Source organism: Macaca thibetana, chromosome 8 (assembly GCF_024542745.1).
Source record: "Macaca thibetana thibetana isolate TM-01 chromosome 8, ASM2454274v1, whole genome shotgun sequence".
Taxonomy (NCBI): domain Eukaryota; kingdom Metazoa; phylum Chordata; class Mammalia; order Primates; family Cercopithecidae; genus Macaca; species Macaca thibetana.
The window spans coordinates 25,084,138-25,111,388 of NC_065585.1; the positions used below are offsets into that span (position 1 = coordinate 25,084,138).

A 27,251-nucleotide genomic window follows, 5' to 3' on the forward strand; every position below is an offset into this window, starting at 1 on the left:
TGCAGTGGCATGATCTCAGCTCACTGCAACCTCTGCCTCCTAGATTTAAGTGATTCTCCCACCTCAGCCTCTCGAGTAGCTGGGATTACAAGTATGCATCACCACGCCTGGTTAATTATTGTATTTTTAGTAGAGGCATGGTTTCACCATATGGGCCAGGCTAGTCTCAGCTCCTGGCCTCAAGTGATCCACTTGCCTCAGCCTCCCAAAGTGTTCAGATTACATATGTGAGCGACCATGCCCTGTCCTCTTCCATTTTTCATTTTGTCTCCTAATGTATTTCCTCCAAATGCATTGTGTAGATTATGTTTTTTGGCTCCATCTCCAATTCAGGTCCAATACCAGCACCTGGACTTGCTCGTGGATATATCTTTCTGCTGCCCAGGTGCTGACTTTTGGCTGTATTTCCCATCTGTCATCCTACATGAACCCCCCCAGCAGATACAACCTCTCCCAATGGGCTCCACAGTGCTACTTCCATGTATAGTTTTGCATCCTCACTCATATTTATGCTTGCCCCCATTGTAGCCAGCATCCCAGAGAGAGAGCTCAGCATTCAATGAGTGCTGGAAGAGGCTGCCAGAAGCTGATAAGGAGACATAACAGATTGTGAGTAAAAATGGGGAAGGAAACAGTAAAAGAGAGGCAAAGTCAGTTGGTGGTCATGGAGAACAAATGGCAAGGAGATCAAAAGGAAATAGCCTTGAACTTTAACTCCTAGTGAGCATGAATTTTTAAAAAGGAAGCTTTACGTGAACTTAATCTAGAGTCTAGACATTAACTGTAAAGAAATGTTTCCACCAAAAAAAAAAAAGGAGGGTATTGAATGAGAACTTGTGTGAGCACTATTTTTATTTTTTGTGGTAGAATTCTTTTTGGAGTGGCAGGGGTTAGGAGCGGGGGAAAATGAGAGGCAGTCTCTGTTCACGCAAGGAGTGTAATCAGTCCTTACAGACCCTCCAATTGTCTGACCTCACCAGTTGCCAGATGAACCAATGCATTCTTTGTTTCTGGACTTAATCTTTTTCATGTTAAGAGGTTTACATCATCCAAAGTCATCCATGATGTAGTTGATGTGAACAGAAGCCATTTCCAACTAGTAAGAGAGTACTTCAGCCCCTGGTTGAAATTGGCTAAAGGGTGGTGTGTGCATTCTGCTCCCCCTTCAGACAACTGGGAGGGAGTTGGAATCAGGAAGCCCCCTAACAATTACGGGCATTGTATTACGCAACTATAAATATGCACGGCCATTGAGCTGTTTTTGCTCTGGCACTAATGATCTTGAATTGTTCACAGCTACTTTCTCTCCTGATAAAACTTTGGGGTAGTCAGTAACTTGGCTAGGCAGTCTTTCTAAGCTGGCTGGATGACACGTTCACCTAAGCAAAAACTCCAAAACATTCTTCTGGACTTCTAACTCACATAAGAAAGGCATAACACATCCAAGAATGAAGCAGTTGTCAGGAATTAAAAGACAGCAGCAACTCTCACATCCTGAATTAAGATGAATGCGTTTTTTCCTTCAAATGTGTGTGTATGAGTGTGTGTATGTGTGTGTGTGCACATGTGTGTCAGTGCAAAGTCCAGCTGTAATACAGAGCCCTGACCTTATGACTAGTTGTTTGCATGTTGGAGGTCAAAGGGGAGGTAAAAGATCAAAATTTAAGATGGAATTGGGCCAGGCGCAGTGGCTCACACCTGTAATCCCAGCACTTTGGGAGGCTGAGGCTGGTGGATCACTTGAGGTTGATCTCATCACAGGAGTTTAAGAGCAACCTGGTCAACATGATGAAACCCCGTCTCTACTAAAAATACAAAAATTAGCCAGGTGTGGCGGTGGGTGCCTGTAATCCCAGCTACTCGGGAGGCTGAGGTGGGAGAATAGCTTGAATTCGGGAGGCAGAGGTTGCAGTGAGCTGAGATCACACCACTGCACTCCAGGCTTGGCGACAGAGAAACACTGTCTAAAAAAAAAAAATTAAGGTGAAATTGATGAAGCATTGTGAGAGGTATTAGAAAATGATTACATGGGACTATGTACACAAAGTAAGTAATATACTTCATAATGTAGTATGAACCAGAACATCTGAGACAGGTCTCAGTTAATTTGGAAAGTTTATTTTGCCAAGGTTGAGGACACATCCATGACACAGCCTCAGGAGGTCTTGCGACATGTGCCCCAGGTGGTTGGGGCACAGCTTGATTTTATACATTTTAGGGAGACATGACACATCAATCAACATATGTAAGAAGTACATTGGTTCGGTCTGGAAAGGCAGGACATCTCAAAGCAAGGGCAGGAAGATTCCAAGGGAGAGGGAGCATCCAGGTCACAGATAGGTGAGACACAAATGGTTACATCCTTTTGAGTTTCTGATTAGCCTTTCCAAAGGAGGCAATCAGATATGCATCTCTCTCAGTGAGCGGAGGGGTGACTTTGAATAGAATGGGAGGCAGGTTTGCCCTAAGCAGTTTCCAGCTTGAGTTTTCCTTAGCGATTTGGGGGGCCCAAGATATCTTCCTTTCACAGTACATAAAACACTTAGCATGTGTGTGGCACATCATAGACATTCCGTAACTATTGATATTGTCAGTGAGAAACTTTCTAGAGTCTGGAATCCTGAGGATTTGGCTTGATTCATTTTATGGTGGTTCGGTGACCTCAGATCTTGTAAAAAAAATAAAAAAGGTCTCTGCCTCTCCTCCATCCTTGGGGTAAACCCATACTTTCTTCCTTCTGAACTCCAAGAAAGACACCAGATTAAAGGTCTCCTGTCCTCCACCAGATGTCAGTCCGGCCTTGTGGGTATCTTAAGAAAGACCTAGGGAAAGAGATGACACAAGCTCGCTTCCAGGAATGAATGAAAAGAGAGTAGAATGTCTCTTACAGGCCATCTGAGAAAGGAGGCAAGAAACAGACTTCAGCAAGACTTCAATTCTAGGCCCACTAACATTTCAGGAAGGACGGGGGTTATTTACAAATTTGCAGAAATGTTTACAAACATATACTTTCATTAACAAATGCTCATCAAGAGGCTTTGTGCTGACCTTTTTAGGCCCTGGGCATATAAGGATTCATTGATGTAGTTCCAATCCTCTAGAGCTCCACGACTTGCCAGGTTACTTTTTGGTTGCCCACCTGTGGTGTTACAACTTAATATCTACCATAGCAAAGGTCTCCAGCAAATCAAGGAGTCAATCATTGTGTTGAATGAAATGAAACAAAATACATGGATAAAAACAAAGGGTCTTTGTTTGGTTTCCAGAATAAAACCTACAAAGGAATCTGAAAAATAAGCTATTACACTCCCAGTTTGGAAGCAAGGAAAGCCCAGCAATGAACCAAATGACAGGTAGTGATGTTGAGAAGAAAGAGGAAAGCAGGTGGAATCACCAATGCCTGCAGAAGAAAAGCAAGGATGTAATGGCAGCCACCAAGTTACAGGAATGAGCCCTAGATCCCTGCTGCTCAGGAGGGGGCTGGGTGTGGTCCCCAACAGCAACACCGAGAAAGTGGGGTCCAGGCGCAGTGGCTAATGCCTGTAATCCCAGCACTTTGGGAGGCTGAGGCAAGGGGATCACTTGAGGTCAGGAGTTCAAGACCAGCCTGACCAACGTGGTGAAACCCTATCTCTACTAAATATACAAAAATTAGTCGGGTGTGGTGGCACATGCCTGTAATCCCAGCTATTCAGGAGGCTGAGGCAGGAGAATCACTTGAACCTGGGAGGTGGAGGTTGCAGCGAGCTGATATTGTGCCACTGCCTCCAGTCTGGGCGACAGAGTGAGACTCTGTCTCAAAAACAACAACAAAAGAAAAAGAAAGTGGGGTGCTTCCAAAGAGCAAGCTCTTGCTCTAGATTGTCTTCTTCCAGCATGTGCATGAGTGACCTTGTGCTTCTGGGCAAACAGGATAGTCCTAGGAGGCAGATGCCCTGAGTAGTCAATGACTGGGTTCCAAGCCTGGCCCCACGGCTTGTCCAGTATGTGACCTCGTACCACTGACTTAATCTTCCTAGAGAGCTGAGTTTCTTGCCTATAAAAAGAGGATTTTATTATAACCTACCTCATGGACTTGTTGTGAGGATTAAATGAGATTATCTGTAGAAAACATTTAGTAGAGGAGCTGGCATATATTTGGAGTGCAATAAATATTAGGTTTTACTATGAGTTATTTCAAAGACTGTTTCTGTGTTTATAAGGACACAGGAAAACAGCACACTTACTGATTTAAAAAAGTCACCGATCTAAAAAATGTTCTATGATTTCATATTGTTATTTCCATTTATGTAATAAGTTGGGAAGTGAGCACCTACTGTGTGCAGGAAAATATGTAGAAAACAAACAAACAAAAATAATAAGTTGGGAGGGTGTGAAGTACTGATGAGAAGAAGGAAAGCAAAGAAGGTGGATGGGTAAGTAGGGAATTGAATGAGTGGATTGTCCTGTGCTCACAATAAAAAATAATACATACTTTAATGGCATGAGATGGCATACATGAAGCATGAAAACACTGGAAAGTTTTTAACATCTTATGTAGTCCAGGATGGCCAACAGAAAAATCTGAAAAAACGGGTTCTTTCTTTAACACAGACAGGCTGGTCTGACATTTGGTGAGTCCCATCTTCTTTAGAGCTTCTCACACTTGTTTCCCTCATTTTCTGCTGCTACATACCAGACCTGGGAGACACTCTGCTCAATAATTAACCAGTCTTGATATTTCCAGGTCACACCATCCATGTGTTTTCTGGGTTCAGAAGTAGGGGCTAGTATTCTGCTTCCTTACCTTTCACAGCTGCAGAAATATCCAAATCTTTTAAAATCTGGGCTCACACTTACCCGCACATTTTCAAAATTGAGGTAACGGTCAGGTGCGGTGGCTGATGCCTATAATCCCAGCACTTTGGGACGCCAAGGTGGATGGATCGCTTGAGCCCAAGAGTTTGAGACCAGTGTGGCCAACATAGTGAAACCCTGTCTCTACTAAAAATACAAAAATTAGCCAGGCATGGTGGCACGTGCCTGTAATCCCAGCTACTTGGGAGGCTGAGGCAAGAGAATTGCTTGAACCTGGGAGGCGGAGATTGCAGTGAGCTGAGATCATGCCACTGCATTCCAGCCTGGGCAACAGAGGGAGACTCAGTCTCAAAAAACAAACAAATAAACAACAACAAACATTGAGGTAACAGAGCATACATCTTCCCTCTCTCTTTCTTCCATCCTCTGGGATTGCATCTCAAGAGGTGTCAGTGGCCACCTATATTAAGTTTCGATTATGAATTGGCCTCTGTGGACCCAATCATCTCAGACTTCAAGAAATTTAGTATTTCACTCCAAGGGAGAAAAGCACATTTTAGTATAAGATAGGGAGTCCCAAGAGGCAAAGAGAAAAATTCACATAAGCAGAATGACATGCAAAAGAAAAAGAGAGTTGTCAGGTCCTGGAACTAAGAAAATAGACACTTCAGCCAAGTTCTTTACAGAGCACGCCTTTATTTTGCTCAGTGCATTCGTCAGACGTACATGACAGCAGTCTGTGCTTCCACTCTCTGACCGCAGAAAGCTTGTGCTAACAGAAGCGCAGGGGGTGGTGTTGCTTACTTAATTCTGGCATGAATCTCTAAAACCTGTAGACTTAGGAGGCTGCCCTCAAAAGACAAATAATGTCTTAATTAAGGTGTGTTTAGGAAAAGAACCTCCTTTGTCATCAAAACTAAGTCTCCAATATATCCTGAGAAAGAGTGTTTGCTGTATAAAATACTCAGTACATAAATGTTGATTACTTGGATTGCTTTTCTAACAGGCTGTAAAACTGCTGAGAGTCTGATAAGGTAATAAGTAGATAATATTAAGCAGTGTTTTAAAATTATTCTGTATGAAATTTTAAGTTTTAAAGGTTGTTTGGGAAGTTATTTACTTATAACTTCTAGTTTTAAAAGCTAGGTAGCTGAATAAGGATCCATTGCAAAATTATTTTTGCCTTCTGCCAATTTCCAGCCAGAAATCCAGGCTGGAGCGCAATGGCGGATCTCGGCTCGCAGCATCCTCCGCCTTCTGGGTTCAAGTGATTCTCCTGCCTCAGCCTTCCGAGTAGCTGGGATTACTGGCATGCGTCACCACGCCCGGCTAATTTTGTATTTTTAGTAGAGATAGGGTTTCTCCACGTTGGTCAGGCTGGCCTTGAACTCCCGATCTCAGGTGATCCACCCGCCTTGGCCTCCCAAAGTGCTGGGCCTGCCCAAAGGTGTGAGCCACTGCGCCTGGCCAGCAGAGCTACATTTTCTACCAACCCGTGAATCTCTTTCTCAGTACCTGAGGAATATAGGGAAAGCAACAGAATGGATGATTTCCTTTACCTTACTCAATTGAATATGGAGTTTATTATATGTATTTTTCTAATACTCGTATTATTGTCTTATGACAATTAAAACAACTGAAATGCATATTGCCAGTGTATTAGTCCGTTCTCACACTGCTATAAAGATACTACCCGAGACTGGGTAACTTATAAAGAAAGGAAAGAGGTTTAATTGACTCACAGTTCAGCATGACTGCAGAGGCCTCAGGAAACAGAATCATGGCGGAAAGGGAAGCAGTCACCTTCTCCGTAAGGCGGCAGGAGGGAGAAGAGAAAGCAAATGGGGAAGAGCCCCTTATAAAACCATCAGATCTCATGAAAACTCACTCACTATCGCGAGAACAGCATGGGGGAAACCACTCCCATGATCCAATCACCTCCCTTTTTTGATATGCGGGGATTACAAATTCAGATGAGACTTGGGTGTAAACACAGAGACAAACCATATCACACTTGTATTATTGTCTTATGATAATTAGAACAGCTCAAATGCATATTGCCGGTGAAGATATAAATGTACAGACAATGTAATGTTCTTGTGCATTTGTGTGGGCCTGCCAAGAAGACAGGTAATTAACATAATATAGTATTAATAATAACAATACCTACAGTTATTGGAGCACCTACTGTGTGCCAGATACTGTACTAAAGCTTTACATGTATCAATTCATTAGCCTTAATAACAGATTACTATAATACTTCATATGAGATTATTATTCCACTTAAAAATGAGAAAACTGAGATGCAGAAAGATGTGCGGATAAAAAGCACTGGACTGAGAATTTCTGAGCATGCATTTCAGTCCCAGCTACACATTAGTTGGTATGAGTTTGGGGGCAAATCACTTCTCCAGAGTGCATTTTCTCTTTTGTTTAGTAGGTATGAAAACAAGAAAAACATTCAATTGTTGATTAGCTATTACGGGTCAGAGACAGGGATAAGCATTTTACACGCATCATCCAATTTAACCTTCACAGTAGTCAAATGGAGTAGGTACTGTTATCCCCTTTTACACATAAGGAAACTGATGCCTGGTGAGGTTGAGTAACTGGATGTGCTCCTGTGTTACAGCAGGAATCTGAACCTGGACTTCATTTATTTATTTTGTTTTTGAGACGCAGTCTCACTCTGTTGCCCAGGCTGGAGTGCAGTGGTGCAATCTCAGCTCACAGCAACCTCCACTTCCTGGGTTCAAGCAATTCTTCTGCTTCTGCCTCCGGAGTAGCTGAGATTACAGGTGCCTGCCACTGCTCCTGGCTAATTTTTGTATTTTGTTCTTGTTGTTTGTTTTTGTTTTTTTTGAGACAGAGTCACTCTGTCACCCCGGCTGGAGTGCAATGGAGTGATATCAGCTCACTGCCACCTCCATCTCCCGGGTTCAAGTGATTCTCCTGCCTCAGCCTCCCGAGTAGCTGGGATTACAGGTGCCCACCATTACACCCAGCTAATTTTTTGTATTTTTAGTAGAGACGGGGTTTCACCATGTTGGCCAGTCTGGTCTCAAACTTCTGACCTCGTGATTCACCCACCTCAGCCTCCCAAAAAGTGCTTGGAATACAGGTGAGAGCCACCATGCCTGGCCTAATTTTTGTATTTTTAGTAGAGATGGGGTTTCACCATGTTGGCCAGGCTGGTCTCAAATTCCTGACCTCAGGTGATCTACCCGCCTCAGCCTCCCATAGTTTACAGGTGTGAGCCACCGTGCCTGGCCTGAACCTGGACTTTATGTTCTCAGAGCCCACGCTCGTAACCACAATGACCTTTATACCCTTGGTTCCTTTAGACTTCCTGTTTTCTCTGCCTGCAGTGCTCTTCTTCCAGATTTCTCTAGGGCTGGCTCATTCCCATATTTTAGACATTAACTCAGAACATCAGGTTTGCAGAGGCTTTTGCTCAGGGCTGTTGCCCTCCATAACTCAGAAGGTGCAGTTCTTATAGACTGTAATGTGAATGGTGCCTTGTTGGAATCGGAGACCCAGAAGCCCCGTTTTTCATTCACCTCTCAGATGAAGCCTGGTCATTCTCTATCACTCATTTGGATTCATTTACTCCTTAGCACTTACCCCTATCTAAAATTAATTATTTTATTTATATAACATAATTATTGTCTGTCTCCCCCAATAATATGCAAACTTCATAAAGAAAGGGATCTGTCTTACTTACTGCTGTTGGCCAAACATTAAGTGACTGGCCATAGCAGGCACTTAATAAATCATTTGTTGCATGTTCCTGAATATGTCACACCAATTCCTAATAATCCTGGCCTCACTCTAGTCACAGAGCTGTAAGATAAACGTTTCAAGACATCCTGGGTATTATAAAGACAGTGATGTAGTAAGTTAGGATGGCAAACTACTTCTTAGGGTTTCTGTGCTTTCAAGTTTACTAGCTTTGCAGCAATGTAGAATCCTTAGTATCAATGACAAAATAAACACCCATTTGATCAAAATTAAGAAGTTTCAAATCTCAAGTGTTGGATAAGATATTGATTACTATACATCTCCCCCCCCACCCAACTTTTTAACTTTTTTAGAAGGAGTCTCACTCTGTCGCCCAGGCTGGAGTACAGTGGTCCAATCTCAGCTCACTGCAACCTCTTCCTCCTGGGTTCAAGCGATTCTCCCGCCTCAGCCTCCCGAATAGCTGGGGCTACGGGCGCCCGCCACCACATCTGGCTAAGTTTTGTATTTTTAATAGAGACGGGGTTTCACCCTGTTGGCCAGGCTGGTCTCGAACTCCTGACCTCAAGCGACCCACCTGAGTCACTTGAGGCCTCCCGAAAGTGCTGGGATTACAGGCATGAACCACCGCGCCCAGCCTATGCATCACTTTTATGTTTTACTTCAACCAATTTGGAGGCTAGTTAGATGTGACTTTGTAAAGCTGAGCATTCACATTCCTTACGACTCAGCAATTTTTCTCCTAAGTGGATTCCTAAGGGAAACTCCTTCACTTGGACCCCCGGGAGATGCTATGAGAATGTTCACAGTAACCCCACTTATGACAACAAAAATGGAAACCACCCAAAAGCCCATAGACAAGAAAACAGATAAATAATTGGTGGTCTGGAAATTTATGAAGCTGTGATAAATGAATGAATCACAACTATACACAAACATCTGAAAGAAACTTAATAATATTAATACTGGATGAAAACAACCAAGTCCTAGAAGATTATATAAAACTTGGTGCTGTTTTAATGAAGTTCATTTTGTAAAAACATAAACAACCCTTAGGAACAAAAAAAGCAAGAAACTTATAAACTCAATGTTCATCACTGTGTTTTCCTTGGATGAGGAAAAGTGGCTGGGAAAAAGAATACAGGTAAGTGTAAATTATTATCTGTATTCTGGTGCTCGGGTTGGATAGAGGTTTCTAGCATTAAGCCACCTGTTTTAACACCATGATTTTTTATTTCCTCCTATATGTGGAGAATTCTAGGATTCAGGCTAAAAGGTGACCCTTGAAGGATTATCTGGGTCCAAGGGCATGTCTACTCATTTTTTATTCATAGTGCCTGTATACAATGTCCAGCACAACCCCAGTCCTCAGTAAGGTTTCCTGAATGAAAGAATGAATGAGTGAGTGAATAAATTACAGAAAGTTCAAAAATATTTTTGGTTAATGTTGAGTGTAGTCTGAATAACCTCTCACCCCAATACTTTACAGTAACCCATACACACATGAAATATCGGGAAAAAATTTAACATTCTCCCAGAGTAGCAGACAATCACACAGTATTTTTCCACATAGAATATTCTGTTATACCCATCAATACTGACCTAGGTAGGGAGAAAATAATTCTGAATCCAGCAGAGTACCAAAAAAGCTTTTTAATGCACTATTTGTTTTCCAGGCAAAAGATCTTCAGAAAATATCCATCATTAAGTAGACTTACAAATGGCACTTTTGGCTACATAGGAGAATCAGATATGAGACCCATGTGTTTTTTCTGATAAGCTAGTAGTAGGTCAGCTTTATAATGCAACCCTTTCTTAGGATAAAAAATGGCTAATTTGTTTTGAAAGACAGGAAAATCTGAAACCCTAAAGTCATTATTTTAAAAAATGTGGGCCAGCTGCAGTGGCTCACACTTGTAATCCCAGCACTTTGGGAGGCCGCGGAGGGCAGATCACAAAGTCAAGAGATAGAGACCATCTTGGCCAACATGGTGAAACCCTGTCTCTACTAAAAATACAAAAAATTAGCTGGACGTGGTGGTGCGTCCCAGCTACTCAATGGGTTGAGGCAGGAGAATTGCTTGAACCCGGGGGGCGGAGATTGCACTGAACCGAGATCATGCCACTGCACTCCAGCCTAGTGACAGAGCAAGACTCCATCTCAAAAAAAAAAAAAAGTAAGCATTTATTTCACGCTATACACCTATGTGTTTTCATACAATAATTTTAAGTATTATGGTATACATTTTCATAAAAGAAGCAAGTAAATCTCAACATAATTTTAAAATAAAGATATATATTAAGTATCTTTATTATTTATTAATGCATTTGACAATACCATATGCTGTCTTTGATGACAACTTTCATTTTGGTACATGGCAGATTTGTCCTTTTGGTACTGAACTGAAGAAAAAACATGTTACACCTGAAACTCTGCCTTAAGTGAGTAAAACCATGGCCAACTACATCAATACATTTCAGTCAACTAGCAAAATTGAAATGTTTTAGTCATTCTGATTTATTTATAATAAAAATGAAACAAGATTAATAGTCAACAGGAGAGAATAGTAATTATCATCAGTTTAAAACTGGTCTTTTTATTTTTTCAAGATAGTGTCTTGCTCTATTGTCCAGGCTGAAGTGCAGTGGTGCGATCACAGCTCACTGCAGCCTCAACCTCCCAGGCTCAAGCTATCCTCCCTTCTCAGCCTCCAAGCAGTTAGGACTACAGGCATGTGCCATCACGCCTGGCTAATTATTTACATTCTGTAAAGATGGGGTCTCACTCTGTTGCCTAGGCTGGTCTCAAACTCCTGGTCTCAGCCTCCCAAAATGGTGGGATCACAGGCGTAAGCCACTGCACCCAACCTAAAATAGGACTTACAGCAGATTACTTATACCTCATATTCAAAAGAAAATAATATTTGGAAATGTAAGATACCAGTCTGAATAGAAAACATTTTTAATATTAATTCCTGTCTCTCCGATGCAGCCACCTTTCACATGATAGTGTGAAGTTGATCACATCTGATCTATGCAAAAATGGGTATCTTCTTCATGTTATCCACCGTTTCTCAACTAGTCTCTATATTAATTTACACAATTATTTCACAGAAATTAATAAAACATCAGACAATAGAATCAACCCAAAAGGCAACAGCATTTTTCTTTCTACAAGGGAACATGGCTTTCAATGCGCACATCCTATGCTAATGAAGAAACAGAAACTACTTTCATCTCCATAGCAAAAACATAAACACAAATGCCTGGAAATCATGGTTTCTTTTAAAGGGGGCAAATAAAGACATTTCAGAGGTTCTCAGTGAGTGAAACCTCATGCACAATACACTTTCCTATTTGAAGATTATACACACACACATATATATGAAATAAAAGCTATTAGAAACACTGCTTATTGTTAATTTAGGATAAATCTTGGTATTACATTTAGAAATTGGAATTTTACATTTCAAGCAGAACAATTGTGAAAATATCAGGCAAAATACTTTTTTTTTTTTTTTTTAAAGATATTCAGCAACGAAAGGCTTGAGTCAATTAAAATATATTCCCCCAGCGTCAAGGTACATGGCCCCACTTTCAGCTTATGAATACTCCAAAACTAAAGGCTTATTTTGGCCACATTACCATCCACTGCAGAAGGCTATAGTGTAACAACTATAAGACTGGAAGGCAGAAGACTGGCATCTGGCACAGGCTCTGACCCAACAAGCCTCATGAGGTTGGGCATGCCATGAAACCATTCCACACGTGTATCTTCATTAGCCCAGTGAAAAGACGAAGCAGGCAGGCATGGTGGCTCATGCCTATAATCCCAGCACTATAGGAGGCCAAGGCAGGCAGATCATTTGAGGTCAGGAGTTAGAGACCAGCCTGGCCAACCTGGTGAAACCCCGTCTCTACTAAAAATACAAAATGGGGCATGGTGGCACATGCCTGTAGTCCCACTACTCAGGAGGCTCAAACAGAATTGCTTGAACTTGGGAAGTAGAAGTTGTCTTGAGCAAAGATTGCGCCACTGCACTCCAGCTTGGGCAACAGAGCGAGGCTCCATCTCAAAAAATAAAAAAGACAAAGCTGTGCTCTATGTGGCCCTGTGTAGCACAATCATTTTGGGATTCTCTGACTTGGAAGTTCTTATTAGGCAATAAGCTTTATTCACAACTTAATTGTACAATTCTACCCAAAAGTTGGCCAGTAATTTGGTAGAATTTTACAAGTACGAGTAATTTGGTAGAATTTTGGGTAGAATTTTATAATTCTGCCCAAAGGTTGGCCAGTAATTTGCATCTGGATAGCTAAAAAGCTTTCGATAGGGCTTTATTCAACAAATAGTGGGTACCTACTCTTAGTGTGTACCTACTCTTAGGACTTTATTCAACAAATAGTGAGTACCTACTCTTTGTGGTTTGGAAATGACTACAAATTCTTTGAAGCTCCTTCCATCAAAAGGTGGGCTTTATTTCCCTTGATTCTGGACTAGCTTTCAAGTCAAGAGAAGACCTTGTACTTTCTGTTCTCACCCTCTTCAATCTCAGATCTCAGCCTGGGCTGGCCATGGGGAAAGGCCATGGGGAGTAGAACTAAGGAATCTCAGCTGACAGCCCCAGCCAACTTTGAGACACAAACATGAGGCCAGTCAAGGTCAATCAGCCTCCAACCAATCTGCTCACTAACCACAAAGGTGTGTGGAGTCCCAACTGGCACCCATGGAGCAGTGGTGGATCACACCAGCAGAGCTCTGCCCAGATTGCCAGCCCACAGGATTATAAGCAAATAAATGGTGTTGCTAAAGGCCATTATTGGAGGTGGGTTTTTTTTTTTTTTAAGTCATGATTTGAGATGTGTTTTTGTTGTTATTTTTTTATTTTTATTTATTTTTTTGAGACAGAGTCTCACTCTGTTGCCCAGTCTGGAGTGAAGTGGCACAATCTTGGCTCACTGCAACCTTCACCTCCTGGTTCAAGCAATTCTCCCACCTCAGCCTCCCAAGTAGCTGGGATTACAGGCGTGCACCACCATGCCCAGCTCATTTTTTGTATTTTTAGTAGAAATGGGGATTCACCATGTTGGCCAGGCTGGTCTCGAAATCCTGACCTCAAGTGATCCACCCACTTCGGCCTCCCAAAGTGCTGGGATTACAGGCATGAGCCACTGTGCCCAGCTGGGTTTTTATTTTTTATTTACTTATTTATTTTTTTGAGTTGGACTCTCACTCTATTGCCCAAGCTGGAGTGCAATGGCACTATCTTGGCTCACTGCAGCCTCCGCCTGGTGAGTTCAAGTGATTCTCCCACCTCGGCCTCCTGAGTAGCTGGGATTACAGGTGCATGCCACAACACCCAGCTAATTTTTCTACTTTTTAATAGAGACATGGTTTCACCATGTTGACCAGGCTGGTCTTGACCTCCTGGCCTCAAATGATCCACCTGCCTCAGCCTCCCAAAGTGCTGGATTACAGGCATGAGCCACTGCGCCCCACCCTTGAGGTGGGTTTTTAGACAACAGTGGAGAGCTGAGACACTACTCTGTGGCAGGAATTGTGCTAGGTGAAGAAAATACCCTGGATACTAAGACACAGCCCCTGTTCTGCAGATGCTTAGAGTCTACTTAGGCAAACAGACATGTAACAGGGGAATTTCAAAGTAAATGTCATCAGTGCTCTAATGGGGCACAGGGAGGACTTAAGGATCCATGTAAATTTAGAGAAGAGGCATCAATCCTAGAACTGGGGAGCCGGTGAAGGCTTCTCAGAGGAGACAATTTCTAAAGGGAATTTACATGAAGAAAGAATTTTCCAGGAAACAGTAAGACAGAACATTCTTCTGTCCACGAAGAAGAAAGTATGTGTGCAAAGGCTGGAGGGGGTGAGACAGGGTCCCCAGGGAAGTAAAGGTAGTCATTTTAATTGCTATGTAAAGATGTCAGGGGTGGGCCGGAGGAGTAGCTAAGGGAAAGCTCCCATGACCTTTGGCTTTTGAACCTAGGGTGAAGGGAACCAAAGAAGGAAATCCTGTCTCCCTTCTTTCCTTCCTTCCTCACGGCCAAGAGGAGATTTGTGTGCAATAGATACAGAGAGATGCTTCTCTGGTGCTTAGGGTTGGGTAAAGGGAAGTTCTATTATGCCAGGGTCCAAGATAATGGGTAAAGCAGGCAAGAAGAAGACACCATTTCTCAAAAGGAGATACCATTTCTCGAAAGGTGTTCCTTCTTCTTTTGTCACTTAATGAATACCTGAGCACAGAAAGCATTTAAGACTCATCTTTTAAAGATGCTATAAAAAACTTCTTAAGCCAGTGGTAAAGTTTCCCACTTTATTAGTTTTGTGGCCTTGGGCATATGACTAACCACTTTACAAGTCAGTTTCTTCATTTGTAAAATGGAGATAATGACCTTATTGACTTCATAGGTCAATGAGGACAAATGGCGTAAAGTCTTAGCACAGAGCCTGGCTCAGAATAAACCCTCAATATAAGGTCCTTAAATGAGGAAAAGTTGAGGGGAGTAACACGGGATTTAGCGTTAAACTGTGTTTACAGTCAGTCTATTTCACTTAGTAGTTCCTGCAGCCGTGTGAATTTACAGACCATTTTAAAACTTGCTCAGACTTACCTTCCACATCCGAAAAATGTGGATGCTAATATCTACCTTGCAAGGTTGTAATGAGAGTTAAAGGATATCATATATATTAAATGCACAGTCTGCCATACCATACAAACGCACACCCACACAGAGGTGACAGTATTTCTCAAATGTATATCAACAGTATTACTGTTAAGACATTCTCTGTCACTCCAAAATCCTATTCTTGACTAAAGCTACAAATCAGAAAAGTTGGATTACCAGAAATATATATATATAACATATTTAGCATGGTAGGTCCATTCCGCCAGTACGTATACATTATGATAACATAATGAAAAAAATGACTGTGGTACAATTCTCATATTTTATTTTGTTAATGCATGATAAAAAATTAACCTCATAATTCAGATCCATTATTTGGAATGAAGAATTTACTATTCCCTGACTCCCTAATTTGGCACTTTGAGGAATTTCCTCTGCACACCAAGCCCCAAAATGCACTATTTTCTAGACCAAAATGAAAACATGCATATATACAAGTGAGCTGAAAAGTTACAACACAAGATGATCATTTTGGTGAAAAATAATCCCCCCAAATAAGCAGCATGTCATGTCCTTAGAATATGTTACCCTAGAAAGCTAGTAAAAATTCAGGCTAAGGAGGCAACTTAGAGTTCAAGTTTTATCACGTATCAGCAAAGTTTTAGACTTCCTTTAAAAACAGACACCTTCAAAGTGAAATCTTGCCAGAAGGGTTGATTTTTAATAATGTGTATATACAAACTTCTCTATTTTAACATTCAACATATTCAGGATTAATTCTAGAAAGATGCTATAGCTGATTTATAAAACAAAATGATTTAGGATCAGAAAGAAAATAGGGGCACACAATTTTATGTAGTCTCTCCCTAACTACCCCCACCCATAGCATCACAAAGTTTTTTTGTTTGTTTCTTTTTTTTTTTCTTTTTTTTTTTGCTAATGCCACAATTGAAACCTGTATTAACTTAAAAGTTGACACTAAAGGCAGGAATTAAGAAGTCATCTTTTATGGCTTTTAAGCACTTGAATGCTTTAGAATCCCCTTGAAAATGCTAGTGAGCAGGTCTTATTCCTTTAAATGTTGCTTTGATTTGAATCTTGGTGAAATCTAGATTCCCTATTAAATAGTTGCATGCTAATTTTGGAGAAAGTACAATTTAAAACCTTTAACAACTACTCTATTGACTCTGAGGAAGGGGACTTTAGCATGTGGTTGTTTGTGCTAGAGAAGCACTTCAACACACTAAGATACAAAACAATGCAAACTAAGATAAAAAACAATGAATGAGAACTACAAATAGAAATCTAGTAAGGCAGTTCTATCATGTAGGAAAACGGTTTCCCAAATGTTTTCTACACTGACATTTTTTTAAAAAGATATGATACCCGGTTCTTCCACATTCAGTGTATAAAACTCAACTTTAGACATGTATGTGCGGAGAAGATTCGTATGTCCAAAACCATCCATTTGCATGGAAATCTTGCCATTGCCTTGCTTTGTGTCATTCTGGCTTTGATCACCCACAGGCCGCTGGAGGGCTGGGAGGCCCAGGAGCTCAGCACTCTAACTCCTCCATGACTTCCATGACAATCGTCCGTGGGCCCGTCAGAATCAGATTGCTCACAGTCCGGTAGTCTACGTGCAGGACGTTAAGCCCATTGACAGAGACGACAAACTGACAGACCTAAAGGAAAGATGCAAAGAAAGAGCATCTACTGTAGCACCTGGTTTTGCACAAAGCTTAAATAAAGACGGTGTGTAGTCCTAGCAGGTAACTTCATTCTTAAAATATCCAAATGTATCCAGCTGACGACTCCAATTCAATAATTTCCAAGGAGCTACACGTTTTTCTGTAAGGCAGCATAATAATAATAATAATAATAATAATAATAATAATAATAAATCATCTTAGTGTTTTACAAAATTGGGCTTAAATCCTCACTCAGAAACGTACTAGTTTTAGCTAGGTATTTAAATTTCTGAGCTTTATTTCCCTCAACCCTAAAATAGGAATTAATAATAATAATAAGAGTAATACCTACCTTGTAAGACTGTTGTAAGAATTAATGACATATATAGAGTTTCTACTTGCAGTAATTCACAGGCACACTTGCTCCCAATTATAAATTATTGGTGTTGAGACTCAACCAAAGAATGTAAAAAATACCAAAACACCTTGGGAACCATCATTTCCTTTTATTGTTTTCTATGTGGGGAATATCAATATAAACTTAAACATGGTATTAAGTTCAAAAATATCTATACTTTTTACTTACATACAACAAAATTGGAGAGTACTGGAGAGAGGATTGGAAAGCACTGTCACTGCGGAAAAGATGGGGTACTTAGAATCAAAGATACAGATTTCAGTTATAGGTCCTTTTGGTGGAATACCTTAATCAAGTAATTTCTCCTCTTCTATGTCTCAATGATATAAATGCCTCATTTGTAAAACAGGTAAAAACGCCTATTCTCACAGGCTCAGACTGTGAGATGCATTTGAAACCTCTTTGCAAACACCAAGCACTACACCGATGCTGAGTTCTATTAATTTCTTTCCTTTTAAAAAATACCCACTTCCTTCATGGTCACGGGCAAAACAAAATGAAAAGTGCGCAGTAGTACAGAGACTGCTTATTCACTCAATAAACACTTGCTGTTGCTGTCATAAACTTAGATACTTTCCATTCCCCAACCTACATGACGAGGGTGTTTTCTCCACATAAGATCACACTATTACTGTTTCTCTTTCTTGGTTCCACAAATTTGTCTTCACGGATTCAGGGCACATCTTTTTTTTTTTTTTTTTTTTTTTTTTGAGACAGAGTCTCGCTCTGTCGCCCAGGCTGGAGTGCAGTGGCGCGATCTTGGCTCACTGCAACCTCCACCTCCTCGGATCAAGCAATTCTCCTGCCTCAGTCTCCCGAGTAGCTGGGATTACAGGTGCCCGCCACCACGCCTGGTTACTTTTTGTATTTTCAGTAGAGATGGGTTTCACCAACGGGTTTCAACGTGTTGGCCAGGATGGTCTCGATCTCTTGACCTCAAGTGATCCTCCCGCCTCTTCCTCCCAAAGTGCTGGGATTACAGGCTTGAGCCACCACGCCCGGCCTCAGGGCACATCTTATACAAAATCAGCAGTTTTCAACCGTGGTGGAGGTCACAGTCATAATCAAGGTCACGCTAGCAGGTCACAATCTATCCTGAACTAGGCTACAGTAATTTGCAGGACAATTTAGCAGTAATTTGATGTAGGCATCAGCCTGGGGTTTGTTTTTTTTCCTGCTGCAGCAGACTCATGAGCCAAAGAATGAGAAGAATTTCACCTCCTTCCCAATCCAGAGCTTTAGACTCTAGACTTGGGCCTTTCAAATCCCTTGTCTTTTCCATAGATACAGGGATTTCCTTCTCCAAAAAGATGAAGAGCCTTTTTGCACTGCCAAATAAGAGGGCAGGAGTTGCCAGGTGAGTGTCCCCTCCAGCTGACCCTTTGAAGACTCCCTGAGATTAGTCATGTCTCCGCATCTCTCAGGGATCACATTCAGCATTTACTCTTTTTTTTTTTTGAGATGGAGTCTCACTCTGTTGCCCAGGCTGGAATGCTGTGGCACGATCTCCTCCATCTCCCAGGTTCAAGCCATCCTCCCACCTCAGCCTCCCGAGTAGCTGGGATTACAGGTGTGTGCCACCACGCCCAGCTAATTTTTTGTATTTTTGGTAGAGATGGGGTTTTGCCATGTTGGCCAGGCTGGTCTTGAACTCTTGACCTCTGGTGATCCTCCCACCTTGGCCTCCCAAAGTGCTGGGATTATAGATGTCAGTCACCGCACCTGGACTCAGCATTTAGTCTTAACCACAATTTTGTGTCCTCTGTCGCACATTGTGTTTGTTTTAATTGACCAGCATTTAAAATTTAGAAAATCTGCCAGGTGCAGTAGCTCATGCCTGTAATCCCAGCACTTTGGGAGGGCGAGGCAGGTGGATCACCTGAGGTGGATCAGCCTGGTCAACATGGTGAAATCCCATCTCTACTAAAAATACAAAAAAATTAGCTGGGCATGGTGGCAGGTGCCTGTAATCCCAGCTACTTGGAAGGCTGAGGCAGAAGAATTGCTTGAACCCGGGAAGTGGAGGTTGTAGTGAGCCGAGATCACACCATTGCACTCCAGCCTGGGCAACAACAGTGAAACTTCATTTCAAAAATTAAAATAAAATTTAGAAAATCTTTGCATAAAAATATATAATATATAGTTATATATATGTTTTTGACATATATATGTTAAAAAACATATATAAAAACATATATATATGTTTTAAAAAATTTTAAAAGACAGATGAAAGGAGAAATATAATTTAGTATATCCGTACAGTGGAATATTATTCAGCCATAAAGTGGAATATACAACAAGCTACAACATGGGTGAGCCCTGAAAACATTATGCTAAGTAAAAGATGCCAATCAGAATAGACCATAGAGTGTAAGAGCCCATTTATATGAAATGTCCAGAACAGGCAAATCCACAGAGACAGCAAATAGATTTTTGATTTCTTAGGGTTGGGAGCAGGGGTGGTGGGGTGAGGCATGGAAGTGGTTGGTAATGGGTACAGGGTTTCTTTTAGGGGTGATAAAAATGCTTTAAAATTGCTGTAATAGTGACATAACTCTGCGAATATATTAAAAACTACTGAATTCTACAGTTTACATGGAAAAATTGCATGGTATGTGAACTATACCTCCATAAAGCTCTTAGTTAAATTATGAAACAAAACAAAACAATAAACATTGAAGGGAAGAGGGCCCTGATGCTAACAGTGGGTAGATCCTTGTAGACAGAAGGGAGAGGCTGGTTTGCTTAAAGATGGGGTCCTGTGTACCTCTTGACTGAGGAGCTCTTAGAGGCCTCAAAAGCTAGGATCGTCAAGGCTGTATGTGTGGGAGGATGAGTACCAGGTAACCTCTGCGCAGGACCTTTACCCAGGTGTTCAGGGGTAGGAAAAGGGCAGTCAGCAGGGCTGTTTGGCCAAGGGCCAGGGGCACCAGTCACTAATACTGGTCAGGGTTCATTTCACTGGACTGCCTATAAGCCCTGGGATGGGGGCTGGGGTGGGGTGTGGTGCACATGATCTCAAGTGGGAAGGACACAGGCAAGGGACACCAAAATGATCTGACATTGAACTTGAACTTGTCATGAAGCTTGGTGATGGTCACTTCAACTGAATTTAATTTTAGAAAAACAGGCCGGGCACGCGCAGTGGCTCACGTCTGCAATCCTAGCACTTTGGGAGGCCAAGGCAGGAGGATCACTCGAGCTCAGGAGTTCGAGACCAGCCTAGGCAACATGGCGAAACTCTGTTTCTACAAAAAATAAAAATAAAAAATCAGCCAGGTGTGGTGGCACCCGCCAGTAGTCCCAGCTACTTGGGGGACTGAGGCAAGAGTATCGCTTGAACCCAGAAGGTTGAAGCTGCAGTGAACCAAGATCATGCCACTGCATTCCAGCCTGAGTGACAAAGTGAGATCCTGCCTAAAAAAAAATTTAAAAAATTAGAAAAACAGAAAAAGGTCATTTCTTGTTTTTGTTGTGTAAGTGCATGCACACACACATTTCTCAAATGTCAAAGTTTGTGACGAATGCAGTCTTTCATAAAGTAAGGTGCTTCAAGGCTACCCTAGGCATAAAGACAGCCTCACTCCCTTGCATTCCCACATGCTGTCCAGAGCAGTCCGTCAAGAGTGGCATCAGAGCAAGCGCACCGTGAACTGCTCATTTCCCACAAACCTTCTTATTTGTGCTGCCACCTGAGCACATCTCTAGGCGTATAGATTATCAGGTGAAGACCCTCTGTCACAGGTGTTCTGGAGAAAAAGCCCACAACATCTTACACCAACTAATGTGTGGAGAACTTAAAGATTTATTAGGTAGGTGCAAAAGCAATTGCAAGTTATGTTTGCACCAACCTAATAAATACCAGCATCTTTGCCTTCATGAAGCTTACAATTTAGTTTAGGAGGCAGAGTATCACAGGCAGGATCCTTTTCAAAACAGCAGGCAACCTCTCAATCGATTCAGTCATATATTGAAAAATCTATTATTTCTCAAGTGCCAATCCAAGTACTTTACACACTTAATAAAAACTGTCCTAAAAGTCATATGGTGACATCTATTGGTTTTTGGTTATCCAGCTTCATTTCACTACAATTGACTTGATATCCTTTTCAGGTATCACCTTTCCTCTGCTGTGGGTAGTAAGGATAGGAATGTCAACCAACATGCCCTGCCCTCCCCCATTCACAGGGTCACCTGACCCCAAGCTTGGCCAATCAGACTCTGTCTCCTGGACCACGGACTGTGGAGCTAACAAAGGAAAGTTCATTTGCTCTGGTATTTGGGTCCCCAAATCTGCCTTGGTTCCTGTCCTTTATCAAGCTTGGTTCTCCAGGTTAGGCACGGTGGCTCATGACTGTGATCCCAGCACACTGGAAGGCCGAGGGGGTGGATCACCTGAGGTCAGGAGTTCAAGACCAGCCTGACCAACATGGTGAAACCCCGTCTCTACTAAGTACAAAAAAATTAGCTGGGTATGGTGGTGCATGCCTGTAATTCCAGATACTTGGGAGGCTGAGGCAGGAGAATCGCTTGAACCTGGGAGGTAGAGGTTGCAACAAGAGCAAAATCCCACCTCAAAAAAAAAAAAAAAAAAAAAAAAGCTTGGTTTTCTGGATCTGCCTGGTTCTCTGGATCTGCCTTTGTTTGTTTTACGTACTGAATATCTTTCTAATCGATTTCTTTTTTTTTCTTTTTTGTTAGGTTAGCTGATTTCTGTCACTGGCAACCCACCATCCCCAATGCAATCTTTCTTTTTAAGACAGAGTCTTGCTCTGTCTCCCAGGTAGGAGTGCAGTGACAGGATTTTGGCTCACTGCAACCTCCTACACCTGGGTTCAAATGATTCTCATGCCTCAGTCTCCCAAGTAGCTGGGATTACAGGCACATGCCACCACACCCGGCTAATTTTTGTGTTTTTAGTAGAGATGGGGTTTCACCATGTTGGCCAGGCTGGTCTTGAACTCCTGACCTCAGGTGACCCACCCACCTCAGCCTCCTAAAGTGCTGGGATTACAGGTGTGAGCTACCATGGCTGGCCCCCAATGCAATCTTTATAAACAAACTAAATGTCAGAGAGGTTAAATTATTTGCTCAAGGTCACATGACTAACTGCTGCATCTGGAATCTGACCTCCATACTCCACAGCTCTGCATGAGTACAAGTTTATAAAGTACAATATGTATATGCAAGTTCTCAGGCATGCACAGAATAGTGGATGACAAACGTTTCTTCTCTTTAACTGTTAATCAGTCCCTAGGTCCACTCAAATATCTTACGGTGTTGATGTTTAGCTTCTTTCAGCTTCTTAAGAAGCTTTTTATTCAATTAAGGTTTTGGGTTGCTTTTTGTGTCACTAAAAAACTCTGAATAATATGTAAACTTAGATACTTATTTCAAACTTTTTCCTTGAATAAGGCAAAAAACAATGCCTTCAAAATATTTATCATGTTAATATTCAAGGTAGTAATTTTAGATTTAGGCTGTTAGGGCCAGTCACGGTGGCTCATGCCTGTAAACCCAGCACTTTGAAAGGCTGAGGCAGGCGGATCATTTGAGGTCAGGGGTTCGAGACCATGGGTGTTGGGTGCACCAAAATCTCACAAATCACCACTAAAGAACTTACTTATGTAACCAAACATCACTTATTCCCCAATTACCTACAGAAAAAAAAAAGAGTTCTAGACCAGCCTGGCCAACATGGTGAAACCCAGTCTCCACTAAAAATACAAAAACTAGCCAAGCATGGTGTTGGACACCTGTAATCCCAGCTACTCGGGAGGCTGAGACAGGAGAATCACTTGGAATCTGGGAGGCAGAGTTTGCAGTGAGCCAAGATTGCACCACTGAACTCCAGCCTGAGCAACAGAGTGACCCTCTGCCTCGATAAAATAAAATAAAATAAATTTAAAAAATAAAAATAAAAAATACTCTGGCACAGTGGCTCTCACCTGTAATCTCAGCACTTTGGGAGGCCAAGACAGATGGATCATCTGAGGTCAGGAGTTCGAGACCAGCTTGACCCAACATGGTGAAACCCTGTCTCTACTAAAAATGCAAAAATTAGCCAGGCATGGTGGTGCATGCCTATAATCCCAGCTACTTGGGAGGCTGAGGCAGGAGAATGGCTTGAACCTGGGAGGCAGAAGTTGCAGTGAGCCAAGATAGTGTCATTGCACTACAGCCTGGGCAACAAGAGTGAAACTCGGTTTCAAAAATAAAAAATAAAATAAAAATAGATTTAGGCTGTTAGGAAAGATGTCATCTCTCCCTAAGTGGTCTGAACAACTGCTGTGGTTCCAGCAATTCCCATGTCCTATTAGTAAAAATGTACAAAACGATCTAGAAATGTAGGTATTACAAGGAAAAACATTCAGTTATGATGAATTTTCAATTAACATCTATGGTACACTATGTGTTGAAAATCAACACACATTATGAGTAACCACAGGAAGCACTCAGCCTGAGGGAAATTATTTCTCCTCTGTATTCAAAAGCACACAGGCACAAACACACAGAACGCGTGACTACCTCTGAATGGCGGGGGGCCACCTTAGGAGGCCTTCTACTTGAGGTGGGGTGACTTAGGTGCCACCCACTGGTGGTAACAAGAGTTCAAGTAAGGTTGCAATACTTTTTTGTTCCCCTTATAATTATCTTTATTGGATCTGTTTTCAAAGATGGGATTGCATTTCCCTAGTTCTTGGAAAAGGGATCAATCATGAGCTCACATAACTGCTCTGTAACTCATCTCCCACAAGGAGGTAGTACCTTCACTTTCAAATGAAGGGATAAGGAGCAAATTCTCTAATGAAAAGGAAGAACAAAATTTTCACAAGTAATATGAAGCTTTGGTAAGTAATGTCTCCAAGCAAGTGGGCAGTGGAGGAAAGTTCTAAGAACCGCTGGGCGTGGTGGCTCACGCCTGTAATCCCAACACTTTGGGAGGCCGAGGTGGGTGGATCACCTGAGGTCAGGAGTTCAAGACAGCCTGGCCAACATGGTGAAACCCCATCTCTAGCAAAAATACAAAAATCAGCTGGGCATGGTGGTGCACGCCTGCAATCCCAGCTACTCTGGAGGCTGAGACCCAAGAATTGCTTGAACCCAAGAGGCAGAGATCGTAGTGAGCTGAGATGGTGCCACTGCACCCCAGCCTGGGCAACAGAGTGAGACCTTGTTTGAATAATTAAAACAAAAAGTTATAAGAACCAAAGTTAGCCTTGTAAGAGTTAACAGGAAGCAGGAGGCAGGACTCAGCACATTTCAGGGTGTGATCAGGTTGGGATAAATACCTAGGCTGAACTCCAGCCTTCCTCCTGATAGTAAGCCAAACTCACTAAATAATCTTGCCTCCAATTCCTCTCCCTGCGCCAGTCCTGGCAGATGTACGATAATCCTCTGGATGGATTGAGTGCCCATGGGATTGTTCAATTGCACATTTGTTCTTATAGGCTGGCGTCCCATCACAATGATTCGATTGTTTCATCCACAGTGGGAGTGAGTTTGGGGAGAAACCCTACACCTATGATTACATAATTGTCTTCTCACTGCCATGGAAGTCTGTATTCACCAAGAAATTTGCATCCCAGAAATTGTTGCATTCATGTCAATGCCTTCTTGTTTTTTTCTTTCTGATCTTGAAGGAGAAGGAAGGATTGAAGGGGAAGGCTGCTTCTAACTATCCCTGAAAATAACATAAAACATTTAACAATACAGAGAAAGAGTCAGACAGAAAAGAATGATAAGATACACACAAATAGATGTGGAAAATGACCAGGGCGAGCTGAGATCTGCTTAGTAGAGTAGGAAAGGCTGGCCAATTAAATGATACAGAAAGCAGAATAAGATGTTAAGTAGCAAGCCATGACTAAAACCTTAATCAAGTAGAGCACTCATCTGTGTTCTAGAGATCATCCTGATCCAGCTCCCATAAAAAGTGGAATTCTTTCCTACACATCCCTACTAGGTATCCAGCCCATCTCTCTGGAATACTTACATTAGGAAATGCACCACTTAATGAGGAAGACTTTTGGAGTCCAGTTGCGCGTTAGAAGTTCTAGCTATGCGTTCGGTTAATATTATTTGAGCCATTGTCACTGCTCAATTGCTCAAGTGAAAAAGCACACCCAAACACACAAAAAAGCGGCTCTCAAACCGTAGTGTAAATATGAGTCACCTTTGGGATCCCATTCTAAGTATGAATTCTCAGACCTCACCCAAGACCTACCAAATCAGACCCTCTGGAGGTATGTCCCAAGATTTGCAATTTCATTGAGCATATCAGGTGATTTGTGTACAGAACTACATTGAGAAACAGTGCCGATAATTATCTGCTAGGATTTTTTCTACCAAAAGTTAGTTTAAATGCTCATCCCATACCTGTTAGTATTGTAAGAGAGCCTTCTTTGACCATGAGCATCAACTGCCTCATGCAAGAAGAAGGCTGATGTTTTAGTTATTAAAATTATTGCTTGCCTAAAGGTTGGGCATGGTGGCTCTTGCCTGTAATCCCAGCACTTTGGGAGGCCGAGGCGGGCGGATCATTTGGGGTCAGGAGTTCAAGACCAGCCTGGCCAACATGGGGAAACCCCATCTCTACTAAAAATACAAAAATTAGCCAGGTGTGGTGGTGCGTGCCTGTAGTCCCAGCTACTTGGGAGGATGAGGCACGAGAATTGCTTGAACCTGAGAGGCAGAGACTGCAGTGAGGCGAGATTGTACCATTGCACTCCAGCCTGGGCAACAGAGCGAGACTCTGTCTCAAAAAACAAAAAACAAACAAACAAAAAACAATAAAATTATTGATGGAAGTCTGTTTCATTTTTAGAGCCAAATTTTGCTATTTTTTAAACTTCAACACTAATAATAATAATGATGGACAAAAAATGACTAAGTTTAGAACCATTATCGGAGATAATAATCAGACCTCCTGAGAATAAGAAGTCAGGCTTTTTGGCAGCCAAAACATCGAAAAGAAAAAGACTGAGAGTGAAGCAGAGCAACAAAAATCATGAGTAGATTAAGAAATATTTGAAAGCTGTTGAAATTTAGATTTTTGAAAGAAAAGTTATTATTCTGATTGTTCCTATTTCTTTAAACTTTACTCCAAATCATACATCTGATTTTCATAACCTGATATCAGATTGTGAAAGCAATGTCATACACATTGAGATAAAGCACTATCTTCTTATAATTTGTTATTTCTCCTCTCTGTCCTACACCTGAGGAAGCCTAGCCATTGGGTCCATCTGTGTCTTTGTCTATTTGGGCTGCTACAACACATATCAAATACCATAAACTGAGTGGCTTATAAACAATAAATAGTTACTTCTCCCTTTTCTGGATCTTGGTTAAGTCCAAGATCAAGGTGCTGGCAGGTGTCTGGTGAGGGCTGCCTCTTTATAGATGGCACCTTCTATGTCCTCACATGGTAGAAGGGGCAAGGAATCTCTTTCCAGCCACTTTCATAAGGGCACTAATTCCACTGATGAGGGCTCTGACCCAGCAACCTCATCCTTTCCCAAAGTCCCTGCCTTCTAATACCTGATCACTTTGAGAGTTAGGATTTTAGCGTATGAATTTGGAGGGGATATAAACATTCAGACCATAGTAGTTCATATCCCCAGATGACGTCTTAAGTCACAACTTGCCAGGCAGCATGGGCAATGCTATAATAGCTAATAAGAACATCTAACCATTTTCCAAAACTTTTTACATGTGTAATTTCATTAAAAATTCCCAACGCAGGTCCTACTATTTTTATTTCCATCTCACAATTGAGGGGGTAGATTCAGAAAGTAAAGTAATTGGCCCAAGTTCACAGAGTTAGTAAGTGGTGAAACCAGGATCTGACTCGAAACTTGTACACTTAAGACCTACGCTACTCTGCCCCCGGAGCAATGGATAATCAGCTTCCCCCAAATTGGCACAGATACCACATAGATGAGCATCCTAGCCTG

General features: G+C 41.8%; 1 protein-coding gene across 2 annotated transcripts in view; it reads right to left on the bottom strand.

Moving 5' to 3' along the window:
- Nucleotides 1–10,176: 10,176 nt before the first annotated feature.
- The window catches only part of DEPTOR (DEP domain containing MTOR interacting protein), a 187,964-nt gene continuing 170,889 nt past the window's right edge, over nucleotides 10,177–27,251 (bottom strand). The window contains exons 9-10 of one of the 2 annotated variants that reach the window (XR_007728364.1): nucleotides 12,952–16,868; nucleotides 10,177–12,915 (exon numbers count right to left, since the gene is read on the bottom strand). Coding sequence is in view for 1 of the 2 variants with exons in the window: in XM_050802166.1 (XP_050658123.1) it covers nucleotides 16,740–16,868 (129 nt within the window). In the remaining variant the exon portion in view is untranslated. Of the gene's footprint in view, nucleotides 16,869–27,251 lie in introns of both variants that reach the window. The other variant, XM_050802166.1, reaches the window with a different exon arrangement.